General features: G+C 34.3%; 1 protein-coding gene across 2 annotated transcripts in view; it reads left to right on the top strand.

The window, feature by feature from the left end:
* Positions 1-267: 267 nt before the first annotated feature.
* LOC118201984 (uncharacterized) overlaps positions 268-24804 on the top strand; it is a 70193-nt gene continuing 45656 nt past the window's right edge. Inside the window, exons 1-2 of one of the 2 annotated variants that reach the window (XM_085816172.1) lie at positions 268-424; positions 7272-7438. In XM_085816172.1, the coding sequence (XP_085672298.1) occupies positions 7364-7438 (75 nt within the window). In that variant the 5' untranslated portion in view covers positions 268-424; positions 7272-7363. The remainder of the gene's footprint in view (positions 425-7271; positions 7439-24804) is intronic. The other variant, XM_035374135.2, reaches the window with a different exon arrangement.

Genomic DNA, 24804 nt, shown 5'->3' on the forward strand with positions numbered 1-24804 from the left:
CAAAATGGATCGGACTTTTTCGTGATTATAGTACTTCGTATAAGGAAGTAAAAAGTCTTTCTAATACTCATTTAAAACTTCTGGAGATCTTTCCGTTTAGGACAAAAAGCTTGCATATGATTATGAACCGGACTGTCCGAGCTAAGACCCGTTGTTTGGTAATTCTAACAATGAATTTTGTATGCAATGAATTTCTGGAAACCATATTGCGAAACGCATAGTGAAAGTGTAGAAATTATCTAGAATAGGCTCATTTTATTTTTAAATATAAATTTCTTCTTGATAAAAGTACTCGAGATAAACAAGTCAAAATCTGCATCCTGTTGTTATATTTATTCTCCCTTTGAACGTCTGATAAACAGAAAAGCTAATTTTAACCACTTTCAAAGGAACACCACAGAACGGAGCGCACAAATGAAGAAAAGTAAGTAGAATTTTTTAAAAATATATAACATAACTCATAAACGAACCTCTTCAGTGTTAAAATTATTAGAAAACCTTTTATTTAGCAAACTACTCTCAAACTATTTCTAATGGAGAGAAAGCGGATTATAAAAGTTAACTAACGCGTTATATGCTTCTTTTGTAGAATTATTGCTTCTTTGTACTAACTCAAATTATATTTTTAGAAATAAATGAATTCTGAATCGTAAAATTAAGTTTTTAAGATTCAAATTTAAGTGCTTAGAGTTTAAATTTTACGATTTAAAGATATTTTGAATAATTAAACAGATCTGAAATCGTGAATTATGTATTACACTGAGGAGGCAGTAAAGCTTACAAACATTCTTTTTCTTTCATTTGACACTAACAGCTGCAATATTATATGCGTTTTAGAAACATATCTGGAGATAGTTTTAAAATAATAGTACTGGCGAGACGGCCAATATACGACCCAGAATGATTTTTTTTTTTTTTTTGGGTGTGTGTGTGTGTTATTCTGTAAGAACGTATGTAAACATGCATCTTGAAATATGCCCAAGAAATTAAGGCAATATGTAGAGTCATTAGGCCTTTTTGTTCGAAGTCAGGATACTGAAGAAACTGGCAATACCCTTCCGGGATTCGAACTGTGGACCTCTCAAATACGTACCGGGCTTGCTTCCATTTACACCTTAAAATAATAGTACAGTCAAAGCCGTATATGTACAGCCCAGAATTTTGTTTGTCGTGTTTTGTAAGAATATATATATACGTGCACCTTTAAATATCAGGAATATGGAATGCTGTCGCCGAGATTGGAACTTCAGACCTCCGGAATACGCACCGAGCGCGCTTCCAGTTACACCATGAAAGCATGCGGAAAGGAGGGGGAAAATACCCTATATACTCCCCCTTTTAAAGGGCGACTCAGGATTAGATGACCTCGCCAAATTCTGGTAGTGACGAATTATCGTCCATAACTTTTTAGTTCGGGTGCCACTTTTAGAGTCTTCTGTAATTTTTAATTAATTTTATTTAATTCTGTAATTTTTTACCTGAAGAAATCCGCAATGTCCTAGCCAGGGTTCGAACTCTGGACGTCTCGAATACGCAACGAGCGTACTTCCAGTTACACCACGAACGATGCGGAAAGAAAGGAGAAAATGCATTATAAATATATTAAAAGTACATAAATCCAGACATAAATTAGTCGCGTTTTGGCTTTAAAATCAAGAAAATATCTCTTTCGCATGCAATTTTTGAAAATCTGGGCTTTTTTAATGAAATCCCATGCCGGTCAGAGGGTTTTAATGACTATTTATTGTTTTCCCATTTTTCATAGTTAGAATGAATCAGTATGCAAACTGACTTCACTTGAAATGTAGAGAGGAAATCTGAGACAATGGAGCAAACAAAAAGACGGAAGAAATTTTTGAATTCCATCTGAATATACAACTGATATCAAAGCACATAGAATTTTAAATTAACATGCAACATAGTTATTAATGGATGCAGGCTTAAGTTTCTTCGATTAGCGGATATTAATAAACTCGTTGAGTACATATTTATAAAATACTCGTATATAAATATAATTATATATTCTTTTCCTAACGAGTCAAATTTTGTGGAATTGAACAGGTTATTTTTAGTGTAAAAATATACTTTTGTCTGTAAATAAACTTATAAAATAACATACATTAAATTTTTCACAGTAGAATATCCACTAAGCTGTTGCTTGAGTTTTAATACATCGAACCAAGCAATGAAAATAATTTAAATGTTTGATAACTTTCTCTTGTTTTGGAACATCGCATCACAAACGACTGAGTTCAGGAAACAATTCAGTTCAGGAACAAATTATCTAAAAATGCCGCGGATGATGAAAGATATTTCGAACTACGAACAATCTCGTCAGCAACATATGATTTTGAGAGATGTTTTGGGATAACCCATGCCAAATGATTAACACTCGGTGCCTTCTAAAAAAATCATTTACAAACTTTTCATTTCTTAACTCTCATTTACGAAGCTTTGCAGCAAGTGACTTCCAGAGCGAAGTCGTGGTACTGTATGACCCCGCCTAAAAACAATTATGGCCACACTGGCTTGCAGGTAGAAACTTTGAGCATTTTTAGCCCAAAGGAGCAATTTGCGCAGAAGGGCTATTTATTTCGTTTCGGCATTTTGCACTGATTCACTATAAAGGGCGAATCACTTTCTAAATTGTTGCCACCAAATATTATCGCCGTGTGTTATATTTAAAAAAATTAAATAATGAAGAATCTGCATAAATGTATGGGTGTTTTTCGCATTGTGATTAAGCAACGGTACCTAGAGCCATCCAGTTTTGAATAACCTACGTCTCACCCAAAAATGGGCATCTGGAACTCCGAATTTGGAATTTGCTTTATTAACCATTTCATATTTTGTAAAGCATTTATGAGTTTTTGATTAAGAAACTTAACGATTTCAAAGCGAATAATGGTAACACTGTCCGGGGGGGGGGGAATTATCTCCAGCGCACAGTACTGTGTATCGGAAATTGTGAAGATATGCTGTTGGAAATATTTTGTCATATTGCTGTTTGATTGAGTTTTATGGTTTAAGTGCGAGAACACGTTATTTAATAAATAAAGACATAAACGAAACGTTAAAAAAACAGCCCTTTGGGCTGTTTTTTTAAATCCGAAAATTTCAGATTTTTATTTATTTATTATTATTTGGTGTTCTGTGTTGACGTGTCTAGATAAAACTATGCCCCATGCAGTTAACAACGAAGGCGTGGAAAAGTTACTGGAGACCATAGAAATCAGCTCAACAAGCACAACAGCTTCAGAAACAGCAGCAAAAGGCAATTGCAGAAGAAATATCCTCAAAAAAAGAGGAAGATTTCCGTGGCGCTCGAACGTTCTATGAACGTAAAAAACCTGGTTAAACGTACCTGGTTAATCCTGCCAGTAGTCATATGCTTGCCTCAAAGATTAAGGCATGCATGTCTAAGTACATGCCGTACTAAGGATAAATTGCGAATGGCTCGTTAAATCAATTACGTTTCCTTGGATCGTACCTTACTACTTGGATCACTGGCAATTCTAGAGCCAATACATGCACCCTCTGGAGACGAATGCTTCTATTAGACCGCAACCAATCGGACCTCGTGTCCGTTATGTGGTGATTCTGTACATGCCGTACTAAGGATAAATTGCTAATGGCTCGTTAAATCAATTACGTTTCCTTGGATCGTACCTTACTACTTGGATCACTGTGGCAATTCTAGAGCCAATACATGCACCCTCTGGAGACGAATGCTTCTATTAGACCGCAACCAATCGGACCTCGTGTCCGTTATGTGGTGATTCTGTACATGCCGTACTAAGGATAAATTGCGAATGGCTCGTTAAATCAATTACGTTTCCTTGGATCGTACCTTACTACTTGGATCACTGTGGCAATTCTAGAGCCAATACATGCACCCTCTGGAGACGAATGCTTCTATTAGACCGCAACCAATCGGACCTCGTGTCCGTTATGTGGTGATTCTGTACATGCCGTACTAAGGATAAATTGCGAATGGCTCGTTAAATCAATTACGTTTCCTTGGATCGTACCTTACTACTTGGATCACTGTGGCAATTCTAGAGCCAATACATGCACCCTCTGGAGACGAATGCTTCTATTAGACCGCAACCAATCGGACTTCGTGTCCGTTATGTGGTGATTCTGTACATGCCGTACTAAGGATAAATTGCGAATGGCTCATTAAATCAATTACGTTTCCTTGGATCGTACCTTACTACTTGGATCACTGTGGCAATTCTAGAGCCAATACATGCACCCTCTGGAGACGAATGCTTCTATTAGACCGCAACCAATCGGACCTCGTGTCCGTATTATGTGGTGACTCTGTATGACTTTGACCTGATCGCAAGACATCTTTCAAGACCTTATCAACTGTGGATGGTAAGTTACGCACCCATCATGGTCGTAACAAACGAAGAGGAATCAGGGTTCTATTAGGGACGGGCAATTGGGTTCGAGAAAGAGCATAGAAACGGTTACCTCATCCAAGGAAGTCAGCACGCGCGAAAATTACCCGCTCCCAAAACGAGGAGGTAATGACGAAAAAATAATAATACGGGGTAATTATAGTCTCAGTAGCGTATATTAAAGTTGTTGTGGGTAAAAAGCTCGTAGTTGGATCTCGGTTTCAAACGGGTGATCCGCCTACCGTTGGTTACTGCGTGTTCTGAGAAGCCAAGCTGGTTTCTTTGATGATCTTCACCGGTTGTCTTGGGACCGAGGACCAAAGTGTTGGATTACGCTTGGTCCTCGTACGCAATTACCTACGCATCCTTGTTAAGAAGAATGAATTAATTAAGAAAAATCTATAGCTAAAGAAACGAGAGCGAAAAGTTTACGGGTTTAAAAGCCAGAATTGAATAAGAAGGTTGTCTTGGCTGACCGGCAAATTTACTTTGAAAAAATTAGAATGCTCAGAGCAGGCGTGACGCCTGAATAATGGTGTATGGAATAATGGAATAAGACCTCGGTTCTATGCTGTAGGTTTTCAGAATACGAGGTAATGATTAAGAGGGACAGACGGGGACATTTGTATTGCGACGCTAGGGGTGAGAAAAATAACCCTAATTCAACGCGAAATTTGTGCAAAACGGAAGCATGCAAAGCTTTTACTTAACGATATCTTCCTGACAAAGCAGTAGCAAGCTATAGCATAAGCATTTTCAATGATAATGCCACGCCTCATTTAGAAACATTTTAAAACGTAGGCAAAAAAACAAATCACAGTACACAATTTATGAATGAAACAGAGACCCAATGAATCTTGAGTAACGCTTAGAGACAAATACAAAATGGAAGAAAGTGCCTCTAAAGAGGTATCTGATGTTTCAATGGAAAACAATTTCGCGTCCAAACAGCAGCATCTTCCTAAGTGTTTAATAAAATTAAACTAAATTTCCATCCATTTTATTTGCTTATTATTGTGTTTATCTTCTTGCTTACACTAGCATAACTAAAGCATGCTCTGGCCACATCAAACACAGACCAAAATAGGTCAAACACAGGGATTAAAGATTAGTGACACAAGTAGTTCATCCTAAGTTCAGAACCTAGCCGAAAGGGCTGCTGCATGGATGGTTTTCCTCGTGAGTAACGTGTTCCCTTCGAAGTTCTTTACGAAGGCATCTCTTCCCTTAGTCGACTTTCCTCTGCGATATGGTAAGAAATATTGTTTTCACGAATTCCGTAGAGAAAATAATTATATAATTTAATCCACGAATTCTTAGTTTTTTGGCTGATATTTATTTACCTTTGATTACAACGCCATTACCGTAATGAATATGCGTATTACCAAACGCAAGTTGAAATGACCGGCGGTAAAAGATGGATGCAATGTTAGTATTCATGCTGTTTATTTTATATTACAAATCCCTGTAATCTAGTCCTTCCAGTTTTGTTATGAAGTTATTTTACGCTACCGGAGCATTTATTAAACACAGGGATCGCAAATTTGCAGTTGCAAATCTTGGGACAGAAATTTAATATTTTCAAATAACAGTGCTTTGCATACATTAATGACAAACTGAGACTTTTAAAGATAATAATATTTGTTTTTTTACATAACTAGTAAAATTAATAAACCCAATTAATTTACCCAATCTTCGGCACCGCAAAGTGAGCGACGCTAACAAGTCGCTGGACTGCTGTTCCGAAGGGCCCGGGTTCCAATCCCGGAGAAGGCATGGATGTTTGTAAATGTATAGTGTCCGTGCGGTATGGGGGCACTCTAAATATGCAGGACCCTCTGACTCGTCCCCCCGCCCCGGATGCTCTCCATCAAAACTCAGGGCGGAACTGAGCTGTTGCCAACGGCAAACGTAAACTTGCGCTCTTTTCCACGAGGAATTTCGTGGACTTGGGCTCACTATAGGTCAGACAAGTGAGCATTAGCAACAATAACAACAATTAATAAGCCTATTCTTATAGTTCTAATACCTTTTACTTTCAATTTATTCTAATAATATATTTATTTGATTTATTTATAACAGAATCAAATGATAAATTTTACAAACTTTCGCATAAACAAGGTAATTACCGAACACACGTATCTAATGCCATATATGATTTACTTCCTTGCTGCATAATCTTTTCCCCGATATTTATCGAGGAGTTCGTTAATTTCATTTTTATTACACATTTATAATATTACACATTTATAAATATACATCATATTTATAATATGTCGATGCGCAGTACCATCGTGTGTCTATATATCATACGGCACAAGAAAAATATTTTATGAAAGCTTGAGTACAAGATCTCATAACATTTAGAAATATGAAAGAAAAAAATTAATTTACCTGTAATAAAGCATTAATAAATATTATAATAAAGCATTGACCTGTAATAAAGCATTAATATTTTATAAAAAAGAATGAAAGTTCTGATTTAAATTTCTTTCATTACGTAGGCATGGTAAAGGGAAATCAAAGCATTATTTCATGGACCTTTTGCTTCGAACAATATCAGCTGTTGACGACTGAATTAAATATGATGTTAACAAAACTTTTATGCATCTATTCTTATAATCAGGATAGTATCAAATAAATATTTCATTATTTTATCTCTATGATGCTGAAATAGAATAAAATTTCGATATTTCACTAAACGGGCAACACTTTTCGAATACAAATCTGTTGTTCTGTGTCCCAGAAAAAGTGTCTTATCTAAATCCTTAGGATTACGTTGGAGTTAAAAGCCACTGGGTTGGATTCACATAACTTTTCCATATAATCCCACTTATCATTATTCTATACGTGTATTTGCAGATCAGTATGACGTCGAAAGACAAGAAGAGTAGGTCGAATGTCGAACGCTTTTTTCATTTTGCAAGCCGCTTCTTCAGAACATCGTCTGAGGTATGGTCTGTTTGAAGAGTTTCTGCTGCTGCTGTGACACAAGAACAGGATGCATTATCATTGGATATGCAACAGGGGTAGGAAAATTTAAACAAACTATAAGAAAATAATACAGTAATTTTGTTGGAAAATCTCATGTGTATAAAAGTGTTGCAAGCAAAATATTTAATTTTATTGTAAATTGTTGTTTTTTTCCTCTAACAGTTTACTAGTTTTTACTACTAAAGAAATTTTTTTCAATTTTTTTTTTTTTTTTTTTTTTTTTTTTTTTTTTTTTTTTTTGTTTTGTTTTGTTTTGTTTTTGTAATTTAGAAATGCGGTTTGAAATCCGAAAAATATATGTTAATTAATGTTATTTATGGTAAACGTTCTCTTTCTTAATTTTTATGAACTTGCATCTTGCGCAAACTGTGGTCCACGAAGTCTGCCGTTATGGTCACCCTAGATTTTCAAAAATATTCTGTTATTTATAAATGAAATTAGAAAGATTTTTACATCATTTTTAGCTGATTACGTGTAGCTAAGAACACTGGCATAGTTTTTAGATCTATTCTCAAAACTAAATGAACTAAGTCTATGTCTGCGTGGCAACTCTTTGACTGTTCTGAATGTCCATGAGAAACTGAAGGCGTTTGAGAGGAAATTTGGTTTGTGGGTTACCTGTGCAAAACAGAGAAATTTATTAAAATCTGCAGTCTTAGACACTTTTTAGCGGGAAATTACATCGTTATAGGAAAAGAATTATGCAAAAGTATATGTTCACATTTCAAAACTCTGATGTCGTCTGTAAATGTATAGTGTGTAGATACATTAGGTTATTTCGAAGCAGAAGAGATGAAAAATGAGCAATGCCCTCACAGGACTCGAACCACGGACCTCTCGAATACGCGCCGAGCGTGCGGACCACTACACCGCGAAGGCATGCTAAGAAGGCGGAAGACGATTGGGGATTAGCGGACCCAATCGCCAAATTCTGGCGGCGGAGAATCATCATCCACCACCTTTTTTTAGTTCGGGCGCCAATATAGAGACATTAGGTTATTTCGAAGCAGGAGACATGAAAAATGAACAACGCCTTCGCCGGTACTCGAACCACGGGCCTCTCGAATACGTGTCGAGCGTGCTGACCACTACACCCCGAAGGTATGCTAAGAAGGAAGAAATACCATACAAGTGTTTGTACGGCATGGGGCCAATTAAAATTTACGGTGAGTTGAAAGCCCTCTTGAGTGTTTGGTGGCAAAAGAAAAGGGGTAGGAGACTCTCGGACCCGTTCCCGAAGTGCTGTCCTACAACATTTGGGCGGGATGAGCAAAGTCGTACTGTCACTCATGTGGTGCTCCAGGCTCATGCCAACGGCAGACGCATTCTTGCACTACTTGTCAGGATAAAAATTTGTAGGCCTTTTTCTGGTCTGATATCAACAACAACTATAATTACAACGATATATTAACAACAACAAGTCTGATATTACAATTTGAAACTTATTTTCCGAGTAGTAAATATAATAATTTTTCATACAACAACAACAAAAAAAAAAAAAAAAAAAAAAAAAAAGTCTCATATCACAATTTGAAACTTATTTTCCAAGTAGTAAATATAATAAATTTTCATGGGTTCTTGATCCTTTCCGTTGCGATTTTGAAAATAATAAATTATAATCAACGAAACAGAACAACAGTTAACAACTGAACTATCTAAGGACGCTGGATTTAAACTGAAACTTCAAGCAGAAAATATTGTTAATTACTGGTCCGCATTATCCGTGAAAACGGAATATAGAGAACTACCCGATGGTGCTTTAAAAATTATAATTCAATATGCTTCTACGTGTCAATGTAAGAAAGAGATTTCATCACCGACTCCTGAATGTGCTGATCTCAGCCTAAGTTTACCAACTTACATCCAAGCACACAACAACTATGCAAGAATCGTCAGCTCATGCATCTCATTAATAATATGTGTACCAACATTTATTTAAGTTTCCGTTAATAAAATAAACATTATTGGAACTTTAATAGCCTTGAATAAACAAAAACCGAAACAACTTTTCTTCTATTAACTTCTACTATTGATTAATAACCTGCTATTCATTAATACCGATATACAATTTTAACTTTAATTAATTGTAGTTTAAAAATATGAGTATACACTGGTAGTAATGTATGCAAAAAAAATTTTTTTCAAAGGGGATAAGAGCAACGTGGTCCACAGGACATTCTGATAAAAAATCTGATGTGTACACCACATGACTTCCTTGTACGGAATATTAAATTATACGCATTTGTTTCTTGCATTTCTTTTAAACTTATTGGATTTAATTAAATCTACTTCGCTGACAGCGCATAAGCCACAATAGAATAAAGGCATTCTTTAAAATTCACTCTATTTAGTGAACATAGTGACACTCTGGCACTAGGTTCACTTAACAGTATTATATTTCGTTCATATTATAACTCATAATGCACAAAATTTATATCATTTAAAGAATAGAATTATCTAATCGTTGCCATATGTTCTTTTCAAATACTATAATAATGCTAGAACGATGTAAAAAAGAAATTAAGCTAATAAAACAAAAAAGAAACAGTTTTTCACAGACGATTGAGTACTTCTCATTCAATTAATTCAGTTTTCATTTCGCGACAGGACAAAAATACATAAAAGCTCAAAATATCTGTATTAAAAATTACTAATTATTAAAAATTAAATTACTAATTATTAAAAATTAAGTAAATCTTAAACACTTATTTCCTCGAAAAAATTCCAGAAAGGATTAAGCATGATTTAATTCGCAATAATAAATGAAGGCATTATTTTTGTTGTTGCGAAGCTTAGTCTCTCTAGATTGGCAACAAATCTAAAATTCCGCTGTTTCAAATGTAAACAAATATGTCCGCCATGTTATTTAAAACTTAACCGCACTTAAACAGCTTTTAAATTGTTGATAATTGTACAAATATTGCTTCCAGAATTACGAAAGGCATAAAAACCTTAACCGGAAGATAAGAACAACATAATTCAATCATTTTTAAAGCAAAAAATGTACAATTTATAAGAGTAAAGAAATTGAGATCACTGTGCCGAGTAAAAAAGTGGATATATATATAAATATAGTATTTATATACGTTTGGTGCGGCCGATTGCAACCAAAATACGAGGTGCATATCTACATGTTATAGCAGTCCTATATACAAAATTTCAACGTTCTGAGGCTACTCGATTATGGATTAACAAACTTAGCGAGCTATTTAAAAGCAATATATGCAGTTCTTTACGAATATTAATTTTTTTACGTTTGAATTTAATAGATTAATATAAAAATGAATTTAATTCATGATATATCTAATTAAAAACATTCAGTATTTTTATGGAATGCGGTTATACATTTCGTTTCAAAAACCTTTCATATTTTTTGGCGTTTTCTTGCCTGAATTGATTGTATTATAAAGCATTTCTCCCACTTTGCTAGCGTGCCTTCGTGGTGTAGTGGTTCTGTACGCTGGGCCGGTATTCCAGAGGTCCGTGGTTCGATTCCCGGCGAAGGCGGTTGCTAATTTTTCATCTCTTTTGCTTCCATAAAAACTCCTAATGTCTCTACAATGGCGCCGAACTAACAGGGTGTTGGATGAGGTTTCTCCACACCCAGGATTTGGCGATTGGGTCCCCTAAAAACCCCAGTTGCCCTTTAAAAAGAGGAGTATATAAGGTATTTCTGCCACTTTCCTAGCGTGCTTTTCAGCGTTTTGTCTATAGATAACAAGTTGCTCATTTATAAATCCATATTGCGACCATTACTTTGTTATGCTTGTCCTGTATGGGCGTACTCAAATAGTAACGGTAGAAAAAGATTGCAAACTGCTCAAAATAGCAGACTGAGACAAATTACAAATGCACAATGGTACATTAGAAATCAACGCATTCACGAAGCGCTAAAAATCTGCCAACTTAGATCCCATTACTATAAAACCAAACAGAAAACCATTGACAACTCTGCTATTAAAATTGCCAACTACAACCCCAATGATCTTGCTAACATTAACTATCCTTTGGCCATCCTCAACCCCTGGATCATGTAACTCTGTCACTAATATATGCTTTTGTTTGTGCTTTGCCACTGATTATTTTTTGTGCTTATGTTATAATTTATTTTATACTGCAACCCATGCCTCTGTACTTCTGCCAAAACTTTTTACTGTTTTTGTAACTATGCTTGTATAACAATTGTGTAATATTTCCTTTAATCTCTTATGTTTGTTATCATGGATTCGAGATGCCATTACTCACACTTAACCTTACATAAAAAAATCTGATGTGTACACCACATGACTTCCTTGTACGTAATATTAAATTATACGCATGTTTTCTTGCATTTCATTTAAACTTATTGGATCGACAGCGCATAAACCACAATAAAATAAATGCATTCTTTAAAATTCACTCTAGTATTTGTTTACCATAGCGACACTCTGGCGCTAGATTCACTCAACAGTATTAATAATTATATAACAGTTAACTTATATAATAATTATATAACGGAAACTAAGTTAACTGTTCTATAATCCAATAATTATAGAACAGTTAACGTATATATTTCGTTCATATTATAACTCATAATGCACAAAATTTATATCATTTAAAGAATAGAATTATCTAATCGTTGCCACATGTTCTATTCAAATACTATAATAAAGCTAGAATGATGTATAAAAGAAATTCAGCAAACAAAATAAAAAAGAAACAGTTTTTCACAGACGATTGAGTATTTCTCATTTAATTCTGTTCTCACTTCGCGAGAAGGCAAAAATACATAAAAACTCAAAATATCTATATTAAAAATTACGAAGTAAATCTCAAACACTTATTTCCTCGAAAAAATTCCAGAAAGAATTAAGCATGGTTTAATTGGCAATAATAAATGAACGCGTTATCTTTGTTGTTGCGAAGCTAAGTTTTTCTAGATTGGCAACAAATCCACTAGTCTCCTGTTTCAAATGTAAACATCGATGGCTGCCATCAAGAGACGTATTAGGCTTAGCAGCACTTAAACAACTTTAAAATTGTTGATAATTCTAAAAATATTGCATAGAGATTTAATAAAGGCATAAAAACCTTAACCGGAAGATAAGAACAACATAATTCAATCATGTTTAAAGCAACAAATGTACAATTTACAAACATATAAGAGTAAAGAAACTGAGATCACTGAGCCGGGTAACAGAGTGGATATATATATAAATATATTTATATACGTTTGGTGCGGCCGATTGCAACCAAAATACGAGGTGCATATCTACATGTTATAGTAGTCCTATATATAAAATTTCAACGTTCTGAGGCTACCCGTTTTTGAGTTATGCGAGATACGTACGTACGTACATACGTTCGAACAGACGCCACGAAAAATTCTCTTCAGAATTTGTTTTAAAGCAGTTTTATAATTTTTTTTGAAGGAAAAGAGTATTTTATTCTGCCCTTACGTACAGATATCACGCAAAACCATCGTTAAATTGCATTCGATAGCGGTCAAAATGGATATTTTCGTTGAAATATGCTGCCTGAAACTTTTCGCTTCGTACAAGGAAGTAAAAAAGTTATGAAAATATTTAATAATACAAATATATATATATATATATAAACATAATAATAATAATTAAAAAAGCTTCTCTATACCTTTTACCGGTTATTTACTATTAATGTTCGAAAAGATAATTAATGTTCTACACGGGGTAAGGTTTTTAGCCTAGGTACCCAGGTGACCAGAAGCACCGTCCCACTGTGAAGTTCCTAGCGTGCCTTCGTGGTGCAGTGGTTCTGCACACTGGACCGTGGAGGTCCGTGGTTCGATTCTCGGCAAAGGCGATTGCTAATTTTTCATCTCTCTTGCTTCCAAAAAACTCTTAATGTCTCTACAGCATGAGAACTATATCTCTAATGAAATTCGAAGAAATAAATTTAAATGAAATGTAGCCAAAAAATATGCATAATTTAATAGGCCGTACAAGGAAGTCATGTGGTATCCATCTCAGACATTTTAATATTCAGGTTCATGTGCACTTCTTGTACCCAATTTGAATAATATCTACCACTTTCGTTTCATATTTTGTCTCAGTATGGAAACTCTTATATCAATTTCAGTCTATGCTTACACAAACACTACAAAGCTCTTCTGAATTTTCTAAGAGATACTGCAAACGATAAGTTTGCAATGTGATGATAACTGAGCTGATGTCTCTAGGCTTATCGCGTTTTCTTTTGCAAATGCCAAGAGATATTGCTCAGTATTTACAGCTCATATTTTTAAGGATAGTGTCACGTTTGTGTAATAGGATGCTTTGTTATATTTAGAGTTCGGAATTTAGAAATAACTTATTGGATTTATTAACTTATTGGATTTTAACTTATTATATTTATCTGAAAAGACTGCAAAAGGATTACTACATTTATAAAATGAATATAAATAAATAAAATATAAAAATAAAAAATATAAACAAATAAATGAATGAAATGTGATTAAATATACAATAAATAAATAAATAAAATGTGATTAAATATACAATAAATAAATAAATAAATGGAGGGAAATTAAAAAATATAAGTAAATTAGTCATGCTGTTAATTTTGTTTACGAATTTTTACTTCCTTGTACAATGTAAAGGAAGTATTGTAATTGCGAAAAATTTCGGGTATTATATTTCAACAAAAATATCCATTTTGACCGCTCTCGAATTCATTTGAATAATTTTTCTGCGTGACATCTGTACGTGCGGATAGACTAAAGGAAACTTTTTTTTTTTCAAAACTGATTGTTATATGGATTTAAAAGGTATTCAGAAGAGATTTTTTTTTCCGCGACTTCTATGTAAATATGTATGAGTAAGTCACCACGTTCTCTCTTGCAAGTTTTTTTTTTTCCAACTCTCCGTCGCCACTGGCAGTAGCGAAACTTTTGCTCATTTCGCGTTCGAGTTGTAACATTTCTCCCAAATTTTGATTTTTGACAAAGAAATAATAAATAAAAAAAAATATGAAATGAAAATTGAAATAACAATATGAGAAAATTTAAATCCTATCACAAATTAACAACTTTACCTAGGCGTAACAAATAATTGAATATTTTAAAACATACTTAAGATACTCCAAACTTACATTCTTTAAAGAACAGCCAAAAATTTCTTTTCTGAAAAATACTAATAAATAGATTAGTTCACTAAAACCGAATAAAATCAAATTGTGTATAAAATTTAAACTCAAAGAAAAGAATAAAGGAAAGTAAAAAAACAAACAATAGTAGTACCGAAAGCAAATTAAAATTAACTAAATTACTTTGGTTTCACAGTTTTTCTACCATGTCTACTAAACTAAATGTTTTTATTAGAATCTTCAGGTTCACAATCTTTGGTATAAGTTTATAAATAATTTTCTTCCATTATTTCCTGAAGATTTGAATGATTCAGTGGTTTTACGCTAAAGATGAATTCTTTATTGTCTGTCTCCGTTGAAAATATTCTTTTTAATGGTCTTAACAGTTCACTAGATATTTTTACTTTCGCCGCTCTGATGTTGTTATCTTTTCCTGGGTATGTTTCGATTACACGACCTATGGGCCAGTCTGTTCCTTTCCTTACATAGTAGCAAACAGTAAATCAACCTTCTTGATGGTTCGCGTAGGTACACTTTGGTCGATGTACAAACAGTCCAAGGTATTGATCTCTAAATCTCTTACGAAATTCCATACGGAATTTTTGGTGGTATTGCCAGCTTTTCGATAAGTTGATTTTATCCAGACTCTCTAGATCCAGAACACCTTCTGTTCGAACATCTTGAATAAACATAGATGGGATGAGCGCATAAAAATCGGTGGAATCTGCTGTCTCGAAACTTAATGGTCTGGAGTTGATATTCGCTTCTGCATCACACATGATCGTTAACATTTTTTCATATGAGAACAACGCTTTTCCTAGAACCCTTCTCAATTGTTTTTTTAATCACCTGAACCAGTCTCTCCCACCAGCTGCCCCACCATGCTGCAGTTGGTGGATTTAACTTCAACTGAACTTTTACTATATAAGAACTTCTGATAATTTGGTTCCAGTCAACAGATAGGAGTAAACTCCTTGCCCCTCAAAATTAGCGCCGTTATCTATGTATATTACCTTAGGACGCTCTCATCGTGCTATGAATCTTCAAAATCCGAGGAAAAAAAATCCATTAGTCGATAAGCCTTCCATTAATTCTAAATGAACCGCACGATAAACTCCATGTGAAAAGCAAGATCCAAGCCTTTCTATTTTCCTTTAAATAAAGTGGCCCTGCTACGTCAACACCCGTCACCTCAAATGCATAGGCATCTCTATCTCTGACTTTTATTTTCTGGGAGAGGACAAGGCACTGTATCAAATGTATTTCGCCGAGTGTCTTTTGTACCAAACACACTTCGATATGATTCATTGTATTGTTCTTTCTTCTTGGATAATAAAAATTATCCAAAATTTTTGACGAATGCTGGTCAAACGAATTTGAGTACTCGCATGCTAAAGTTGTTAAATGGTAGTCTTGTATCATTCCTTCTACTCATTCATGTTTAGATGGAAGTACAATGGGGCACGGGAAAATTTTCATCATCATGCCTTCTCGAAATCTTCGTTTTCAATCTTACAATTCCTTCTTCATCACTGAAAGTAAAATGTCCCTTCACCTGTCTTCACTAGAGAATGCTTCTTATTGAACGATCTTCAATAATTTTTTCCTGAGCAATGTCCAGTTTTTGAACACTCAGGGTTTTGTTTAAATTTCTTCCTCCATCTCTGCAATTATTTATGAGTCTCAGAATCCAAGAAATCATTCTTACAATTTGAAAGTAACTTGAAAAATAATTCACATACCATTTTTCAGCGGTGATATTAGCCAAAGTCGAAATAATGTTCTTTCGCGTTTCATTCATAATTTCTTCTTCTTTGGTAATTACTTCACTAGGTAGCCAGTCTAGTTCGTTCTTCATAAGCCACTGGCATTCGCCACCAACGAGATTTCACAAAGGTCTTAATTGAACACCTTCGTGATGGTATATCTGCGGGATTCGAAATTCATGGAATATGAGGCCACTCAGATTTCGATGATAATTTGCGTATTTTCTTTACTTTGTTTCCGACAAATGGCGCCCAACGGTTATCTCTTTGGATTCAAGAAATTGTAGTGCTGGAATCTGTCCAATAGTTCGTAAGAACGTTGACTAATTTGAGCGTTTGTAAAGTAAGAGCTATGAGTCTGACTCTTGTGCAGCAGGATAGCAATTTTAGACGATTTATGGTAATTTTCCATAATGGACTCATAGAACTTTTAGCCATTTCTTTTTTTAAGTAAATAACACATCCATTTGCTTGTTTACTTGCGTCACAGAACGTACGGAGACCAAGACTTCCATTTGTATCTAAAGCCCTTGGGATTCTATCAGATTCCTCTTTTGGATCACGCTTTCGGTGGTATTCGAAAATCAAATCATGAGGCAATCATTTCAATATTATCGGATTTAACAAGCGTCCATATGAACCCGAAGTTACTCCTAAATTACTTAAGCTTCGAATGTGTATTTTACAAGCGTCGTATAACCTTCTTAGTGCATTCAAGTTAGAAGAATTTTTAACTGGTTCATTATCCAAAAGATCATATTCATATGTGCTTTTATAATTTTTCTGCTTTTTCAAGTTCTAAGCAAGAATCGTAATTTTGTTCAGTTAACTGAAATCCTTCAACATTATATTCTTCTCCTATCAATGAAGATTTTAAGTATACGAATTTTTTAATTTCGGTAAACGAATTGTAGTTTGAAAACTATTAAAAAATTCTAAGCACTTTGCAGCATCTCCTGAAGATTTCGGAATATTTAACTTTGACAATTTCATAGTCGATGATGATAAATTTATTTCATAAACAGATGTGTTCAAAAAATTTGCATCTGATGCATTTTTCATAGACAGATTTTCATTTGCATTACATTTGTTTAATCGTATTTTAATTCTAAATTTTGCAGCCATAATTTGTTCATTATATTTATCACTTGCCGAAATATCTTTTTCAAATTCTTTAGGGTCTTTTAACTGAGGTTCGATTTGCGAATTCAACATTTTTAAAGTGCTTTCTCTTTCACCTACACTGGTGTGCAAAAATTAAGGACGAGACGGTTTTTTCAATATAACTTTGTACAACAGCTTTCCAAATCAACACATTTAATACCGTAAGATCCCCAATACGTAAGGACATGAGTAATGTAAGCAACACTTACTAAAAGAGAAATCAGAGGCATAAAAAGAAGGTTTATTGAAAAAGTAGCATGGAGCGCAATGTGACTGAAGGCCGAAACATCCCTGTGATGGGTGCCCAGCAAGAAACATACGGTCTTTAATAGGGGATATGAGCTCCCCTGACTGCTAGGCAGGTTTCACAGCGTGTGCCCATGCTGAGAATGAAGGTGTCAATGAGTTGTTGAGGCATTGCTGCCCATTCGTCTTACAGCGCCAATCGAAACTCCGGAATCGTTACTGGTAAGGTACGAGTGTCAAGCGTCTGCCTAGAAAATTCCATACATGCTCGATGGGATTGAGATCCGGAGATCGTGCCGGCCAATCCATACGTTCAATATCCTCACTCTCTAAGAGCTGTTCGGCAGCTACTGTGCGATGACATGGTGCATTATCGTCCAGTCCATGAAAAGGAACTGCGGATCCATAGCGCCTCTAAAAAAACGCACATATGGAAGAAGAATCTCGTTACAATAACGGGTCCCGTTGACTGAACCTGCGTCGAAGATGTGAAGGTCTGTACGACTACCAAGCATGATGCCTCCCCAAACGAGAACACCGCCACCTCCATACCTGTCCCTTTCAATGATGTTCGAGGGATGATTGCGGCTTCCCCGCTCTCTCCAGATGAGTATGCGATGAGAATCGCTACTGAGATTGAATCTGCTCTCATCTGTAAAGAGTACTCGTCCCCATTCATTGTCTCTCCAATTCCGGTGTTCCCGGCACCACAGAGAACGCCTTCTCCGATGGGCAGGCGTTAGATGTACACACCGTACAGGGCGTCGTGCAAACAGACCACCATCGTGCAGTCTTCTGGCCACGGTAAAACGCGATATCGGTCGTCCAGTCGCCTGTGTCGTGTGTCTAGCGATTTCTCCCGCGGTCTGCCGCCTGTTTCTTCTGGCCTGTAAGGCAATATACCGGTTATCTGCGGGTGTGGTTCCTCGTGGACGACCACTACTAAACCCCCGGATAGCTGTTCCTGTAGTTTGAAATTGTCTCCAAAGTCGTGAAACGATGCTGTGAGCAATTCCGAACTCTGCAGCCACACTTGTCACACTGCGGCCTTCCTCCAACTTCCCAATGATTCGACCTCGGGTAAAAGCATCCAGGTGTCGTCTAATAGATTGATTATTCGCCATTTCTCGCTGAGGCAGCAACTCGGTGTGATTTTAACTGCTATATGGCGTGCAATCTCTTTGCAAGAAATACTGATCTTACACCGACAACATGCTTTATACTACTCAGACACTCCCCCATTACGTCTACCTGCATATCTGCGCATGTGCTACCGTACATCACCTTACTTAATCTCCTGATTGGTCTTTCTGTCCGCTCTGCCTCTTCGTTCAGCTGATATGCTAATTTTTCGACTTCGTCCTTAATTTTTGCACACCAGTGTATTTCCTGCACTTCCTCAATTTTTGTGTTTCCTATATTTTCCGATAACAGAGTTTCTATTTTTGCAATTAATTATTTCAATTTTTCTAAATGTTGCATATTTAAAACCGAGAAATCACAATGTTGAAACTCAGTTTTTTTCAGATAAAATAAAATTAAAAAAAAAAAAAAAAAACTGCTTATCTGTAAAATTTCCAGTTTCTAATGATCTAAAGGTCCCTCAGTTCGAGACACCACCAAAAAATGTTCTAATCCATGAATTCAAAATGTCGACGATTTTTGTTTTGGGAGGGCTTTCGATTTTATATTCCAATACAAAACAAATTTTTGTGGCTATTTATTTACGTACATCTATTATATTACATTATTGATATGGTTCAAGATTAATTTTACTTAATTAATTTTAATTTCCATTTACATATTATTAATTGTTACAATTTCCTGTTTTCATTTTTTTTTACAGTTTCTAATTACATTTGCATTTTTTGTTACAATTTTTTATAACATAGTTACATTTTGTTGTATATTATTACAGTACATTTTGAAAGAATCTGTAAAAGTACAGTGGTGGCCAAAATTGTGGACACTTTTGGAAATTTTTATGTTTTTGAGCTTTGTATGCTTATAGAAAACGTTACGTTTCACAAAATGCAAACTTGTATATATCATTTTATAGGTAATTTATTACTGAATTCAATACAAAACACAAAAGTCAATTATTTGCAATAAAAAAAAAGTTAAACGATAATAGTTATCGATATACATTAGATAGTGATGATTGCAGTGAGTTTTTAGTACTTAGTAGGGTACCCTTTATTTTTGATTACACCTTCACATCGACGTTTCATTGAGCTGACAAGAGTTTTAAGCTCTTCTTTCGTTATTACATGATGCCAGGAAACAATTATAACCTCAATTAGTTCCCTTTTATTTGATGGGCGCCTCATTTGAACAAGAGTTTTCAAACGGCGCCACAAATTTTCGATAGGATTGAGGTCAGGACTGTTTCCTGGCCATGACAACAATTTAATGCTCTTTGTACGAAACCACTCTTTCGATATTTTGGCCGAGTGGCAAGGAGCAGAATCTTGCTGAAAAATATACGAAGCATTGTTGGAAAAGAGATCTCTGATGGAAGGTAGAAGTTTTGGTTCTAGAATAGTGTCAATGTATTTTCTGGCATTCAGTGTCCCATCGATGACATGAAGGCGACCAATACCATCTGCTGACATGCATGACCAAATTATAACACTAACTGGGTTCTTCACAGTTGCTTGAATGCAGTTAGGATGTAGCTCTTCTCCTATTCTACGTCTTACATATTTTCGCCCATCACTGTTGAATAACGATATCTTAGTTTCATCACTCCATATAACTTGTGACCACTGATCATCTGTCCAATTTAATGTGTTCCTTTTGCCCACTGTAGTCTTTTTTTTCTTTGCTGAAAATTAAGATAAGGCTTTTTTCGTGGAATTCTACCTCTCAGTCCAACATCTGTTAATCTTCTCCTGATTGTTCTTGAACTGAAAGAAACACCAGCATCATTCATATCACTTCTGATGGCCGCTGATGACATTTTTCTATCTTAGAGACATAGTCTTTTTATTCTTCTGTCATCAATAGATGTGGTGCACCTTTTTTGGCCTATTCGTTCTTTGTTTTTTATTGAATTTATCTCCTGATATCGTAAACAAAACTTTCGGACTCCAGATGTAGTCACTGAACCACCCACCTGTCTTGCAATTTCAGCATAGGAAAGACCACTTTCTCGTAACATAATAATATTACATCTTTTTCTAGGTGTCCAATCTACTCTTTTATTTGATGTCATTGCTTCTTGACTTAATATTAAAAATTTTTACAAAACTTCCTACTTGTAATTGCAGTGTATAAGAAACAGGTCCTTCTTCTACAGAACAAAGCAAAATAATGAATTGTTTCAAGTGTAAACATGATGTCAGCTTCTACTGGCAGTTACTAACATTTGATTGGTCTCAGAACAAGAACAGTGATTGACTAGGAAAGCTAGACATTACAAACCACTTCATAACTGTGTTTTTACTTCCTTGTACGAAGTAAAAAGGAAGTATAGTAATCGCGAAAAGTTTCAGGCAACATATTTCGACGAAAATTATCCATTTTTACCGCTATCGAATGCAATTTAATGATGTTTTTCATGATATCTGTACGTAAGGATAGAATAAAATACTCTTTTCCTTCAAAAAAATTATAAAACTGCTTTAAAATTAATTATGAAGAGAATTTTTCGTGGCGTCTGTACGAACGTATGTACGTAAGTATCTCGCATAACTCAAAAACGAATAGCCTCAGAACGTTGAAATTTTGTATATAGGACTGCTATAACATGTAGATGTGCACCTCGTATTTTGGTTGCAATCGGCCGCACCAAACGTATATAAATATATTTATATATATATCCACTCTGTTACCCGGCTCAGTGATCTCAGTTTCTTTACTCTTATATGTTTGTAAATTGTACATTTTTTTGCTTTAAAAATGATTGCATTATGTTGATTTTATCTTCCGGTTAAGGTTTTTATGTCTTTAGTAAATCTGTGTGCAATATTTTTAGAATTATCAACAATTTTAAATTTGTGTAAGTGCCGCTAAGCCTTTTTTTTTTATGGCGGCCATTGATGTTTACATTTGAAACAGGAGACTAGTGGATTTGTTGCCAATCTAGAGAAACTTAGCTTCGCAACAACAAAGATAATGCATTCATTTATTATTGCCAATTAAATCATGCTTAATTCTTTCTGGAATTTTTTCGAGGAAATAAGTGTTTGAGATTTACTTCGTAATTTTTAATATAGATATTTGAGTTTTTATGTATTTTTGCCTTCTCGCGAAGTGAGAACTGAATTAATTAAATGAAAAATACTCAATCGTCTGTGAAAAACTGTTTCTTTTTAGTTTTGTTTGCTTAATTTCTTTTATACATCATTCTAGCTTTATTATAGTATTTGAATAAAACATGTGGCAACGATTAGATAATTCTATTCTTTAAATGATATAAATTTTGTGCATTATGAGTTATAATATGAACGAAATATATACATTAACTGTTCTATAATTATTGGATTATATAACAGTTAGTTTCCGTTATATAATTATTATATAAATTAACTGTTATATAATTATTAATACTGTTAAGTGAATCTAGCGCCGGAGTGTTGCTGTGGTAAACAAATAGTAGAGTAAATTTTAAAGAATGCATTTATTCTATTGTGGTTTATGCGCTGTCGGGGAAGTAGATTTAATTCAATCCAATAAGTTTAAATGAAATGCAAGAAAAAATGCGTATCCGTACAAGGAAGTCATGTGGTGTACACATCAGATTTTTTATTTATATTAAAGTACATATAACTTTTTTCGTATTGCAAATAATTGAATTTTGTGTTTTGTATTGAATTCAGTAATAAATCCTCTTTAAAATGATATATACAAGTTTGCATTTTGCGAAACGTAACATTTTCTATAAGCATACAAAGTTCAAAAACATAAAAATTTCCAAAAGTGTCCACAATTTTGGCCACCACTGTAAATTATTACAATTCCTTATTACATTTGCAATTTTTGTTACAATTTCTTATTACCATGATTATATTTTGTTATATATTATTACAATGTATTTTGTTACAACAGTGTATTTTGAAAGGATCTGTGAAATTAAATAATTATTTTTTCTTCTAGATAAATAAATATATTTTACCATAGAGGAAAAAATATTGTATTAATTCATTATTAATAGAGTAAAATAATAATGAAATAAAATATATATTAAATTAAATTCAAATATAAGCTATAAAATATTAAATAAAATACATAAAGTATACAATAATAAAAAATATAACATAAAGCTAATAAAATGTTAAATATCATATAATAATGCTATGCTGCATTTATAAGGATAGCATTATTATACGATGTTTAATATTATATTAGCTTTATACTGGTAGAATAATTGACCTTTAATATTATATCATTACATTAGCTTTTATAGAGGTTGAAGGTAGGGAAAGAGGGTTGGGAGACCCTAGGGCCCATCCCCTTTCGATGATCTCTCTCAAAATTTCGGGGGGCGGGAGGCGGAACTGAGCTAAAGTCGGGATGTCACCTATATGGTGCTCAAGGCTCTTGCCAGTGACATGTGCATATGATTCCTTGCCATGACGAAATTTGCCGGCTTGTGTTGACCATTGTCAAACAAGTAAGACTGGTAGCAACAGCAACAATAAAAATTACATACTGTGGGTAAAAAAAGTATTTGCACACCTACATTTTTGTTTGCAATTCATAAAAAGAAGCATTAAGAAATAAAAAAATTGGTATTGCCAAATCAGAATAAGTTTAATCATCCAAAACAAACATAAAAATTACAATAATATACATAACAATGCTTTTTTGTAACAAAATTTAAATATCTGGTATCAAAAAAGTATTTGCACACCTGCATGAATACAAAAGAAATAAAATATATAAGCAAATTTCAAATAACTAATATTTAGTACGCATTTCTTTTAGCATTTATTACTGCTTGTAATCTTGCTGGCATTGGTTTAATTAAATTTTCTGTAACAGTAGGGTCAGTATTCGACCACTCTTCAATAAGGGCTTGTTTAAGGGCAGATTTGCTTTAAATCTTGCTTTTTCTTATTTTTAAATCCACAGAATTCCACAAATTTTCCAAAGGATTTAAGTCTGGCGATTGTGGTGGAGTGGCAAGTTTTCTGGGTACATTATAAAGCAACCACATACGTGTTATACCGGCGGTGTGCTTGGGATCATTGTCTTGCTGAAAATAGTACGAATTACTGATACCCAATTTTATTGCACTTTGTGGCAAATTATCTCGCAACACATCAATATAGGTTCGAGCTGTCATATTCTCATCAATGAAACACAAATTACCAACTCCTTTGCTAGCCATGCACCCCCAAATCATAACAGAATCTCCTCCATGTTTAACTGTAGGTAACACATTTTTAATATGAAAAGCAGTACAAGGTTTTCTCCAAACTAATTTTCTGCCATCTTATTTAAAGATATTGAACTTAACTCTCGTCGGAGAATATGACATTTTTCCAGAAATCAATTGGCTTATTGATATATTCCTTAGTGAATTCAAGTCTCTTCAGTCTATTTCGTTCAGTTATGAGAGGTTTTTTCCTTGGTGATCTCCCATAAATGTGTGCATCGTGCAGGACATTTCGAACACTTTGAGCACAGATTCGAACTCCAGATGTTGAAGCGACATCATTGGCTAAAGTAATTGCACTAACAAATGGATTTTTTTATGCTTCTGTTAGGATTTTTCGCTTCATTCGCAGTGAAAGTTTCTTTGGGCTTTCAGAACGCAAGTTATTTGATGTAGATCTTCTTTCTTTATAACATACCGAACAGTAGAGAAGCAAACATTTACTTTTTTACCTATTTCTCGATAACTTAGGCCATTTTCACGTACAGAAAATTTTTTTTTTCTCTCAACGAAATCGGCAATTCAGATTTCTTAGGTGCCATTACAATTTGAATCGACAATCAACTGATAACGTTTCGACAACACCTCCTTTTATAGTCGTCTTACGTATGTTATTTACTGCGGGATGACTGTCAAATAATAGCATAAAAATGCAAATTTTCTAAAGTTGAGTTGAGTGTGCAAATACTTTTTTGACATAAGCTATTTTAATATTGTTGCAAAAAATGTCTTTTATTAA

The sequence above is a fragment of the Stegodyphus dumicola genome, chromosome 4 (assembly GCF_044657685.1).
Source record: "Stegodyphus dumicola isolate Sdum_Otavi_A_Nest chromosome 4, ASM4465768v1".
NCBI classification, from domain to species: Eukaryota; Metazoa; Arthropoda; class Arachnida; order Araneae; family Eresidae; genus Stegodyphus; species Stegodyphus dumicola.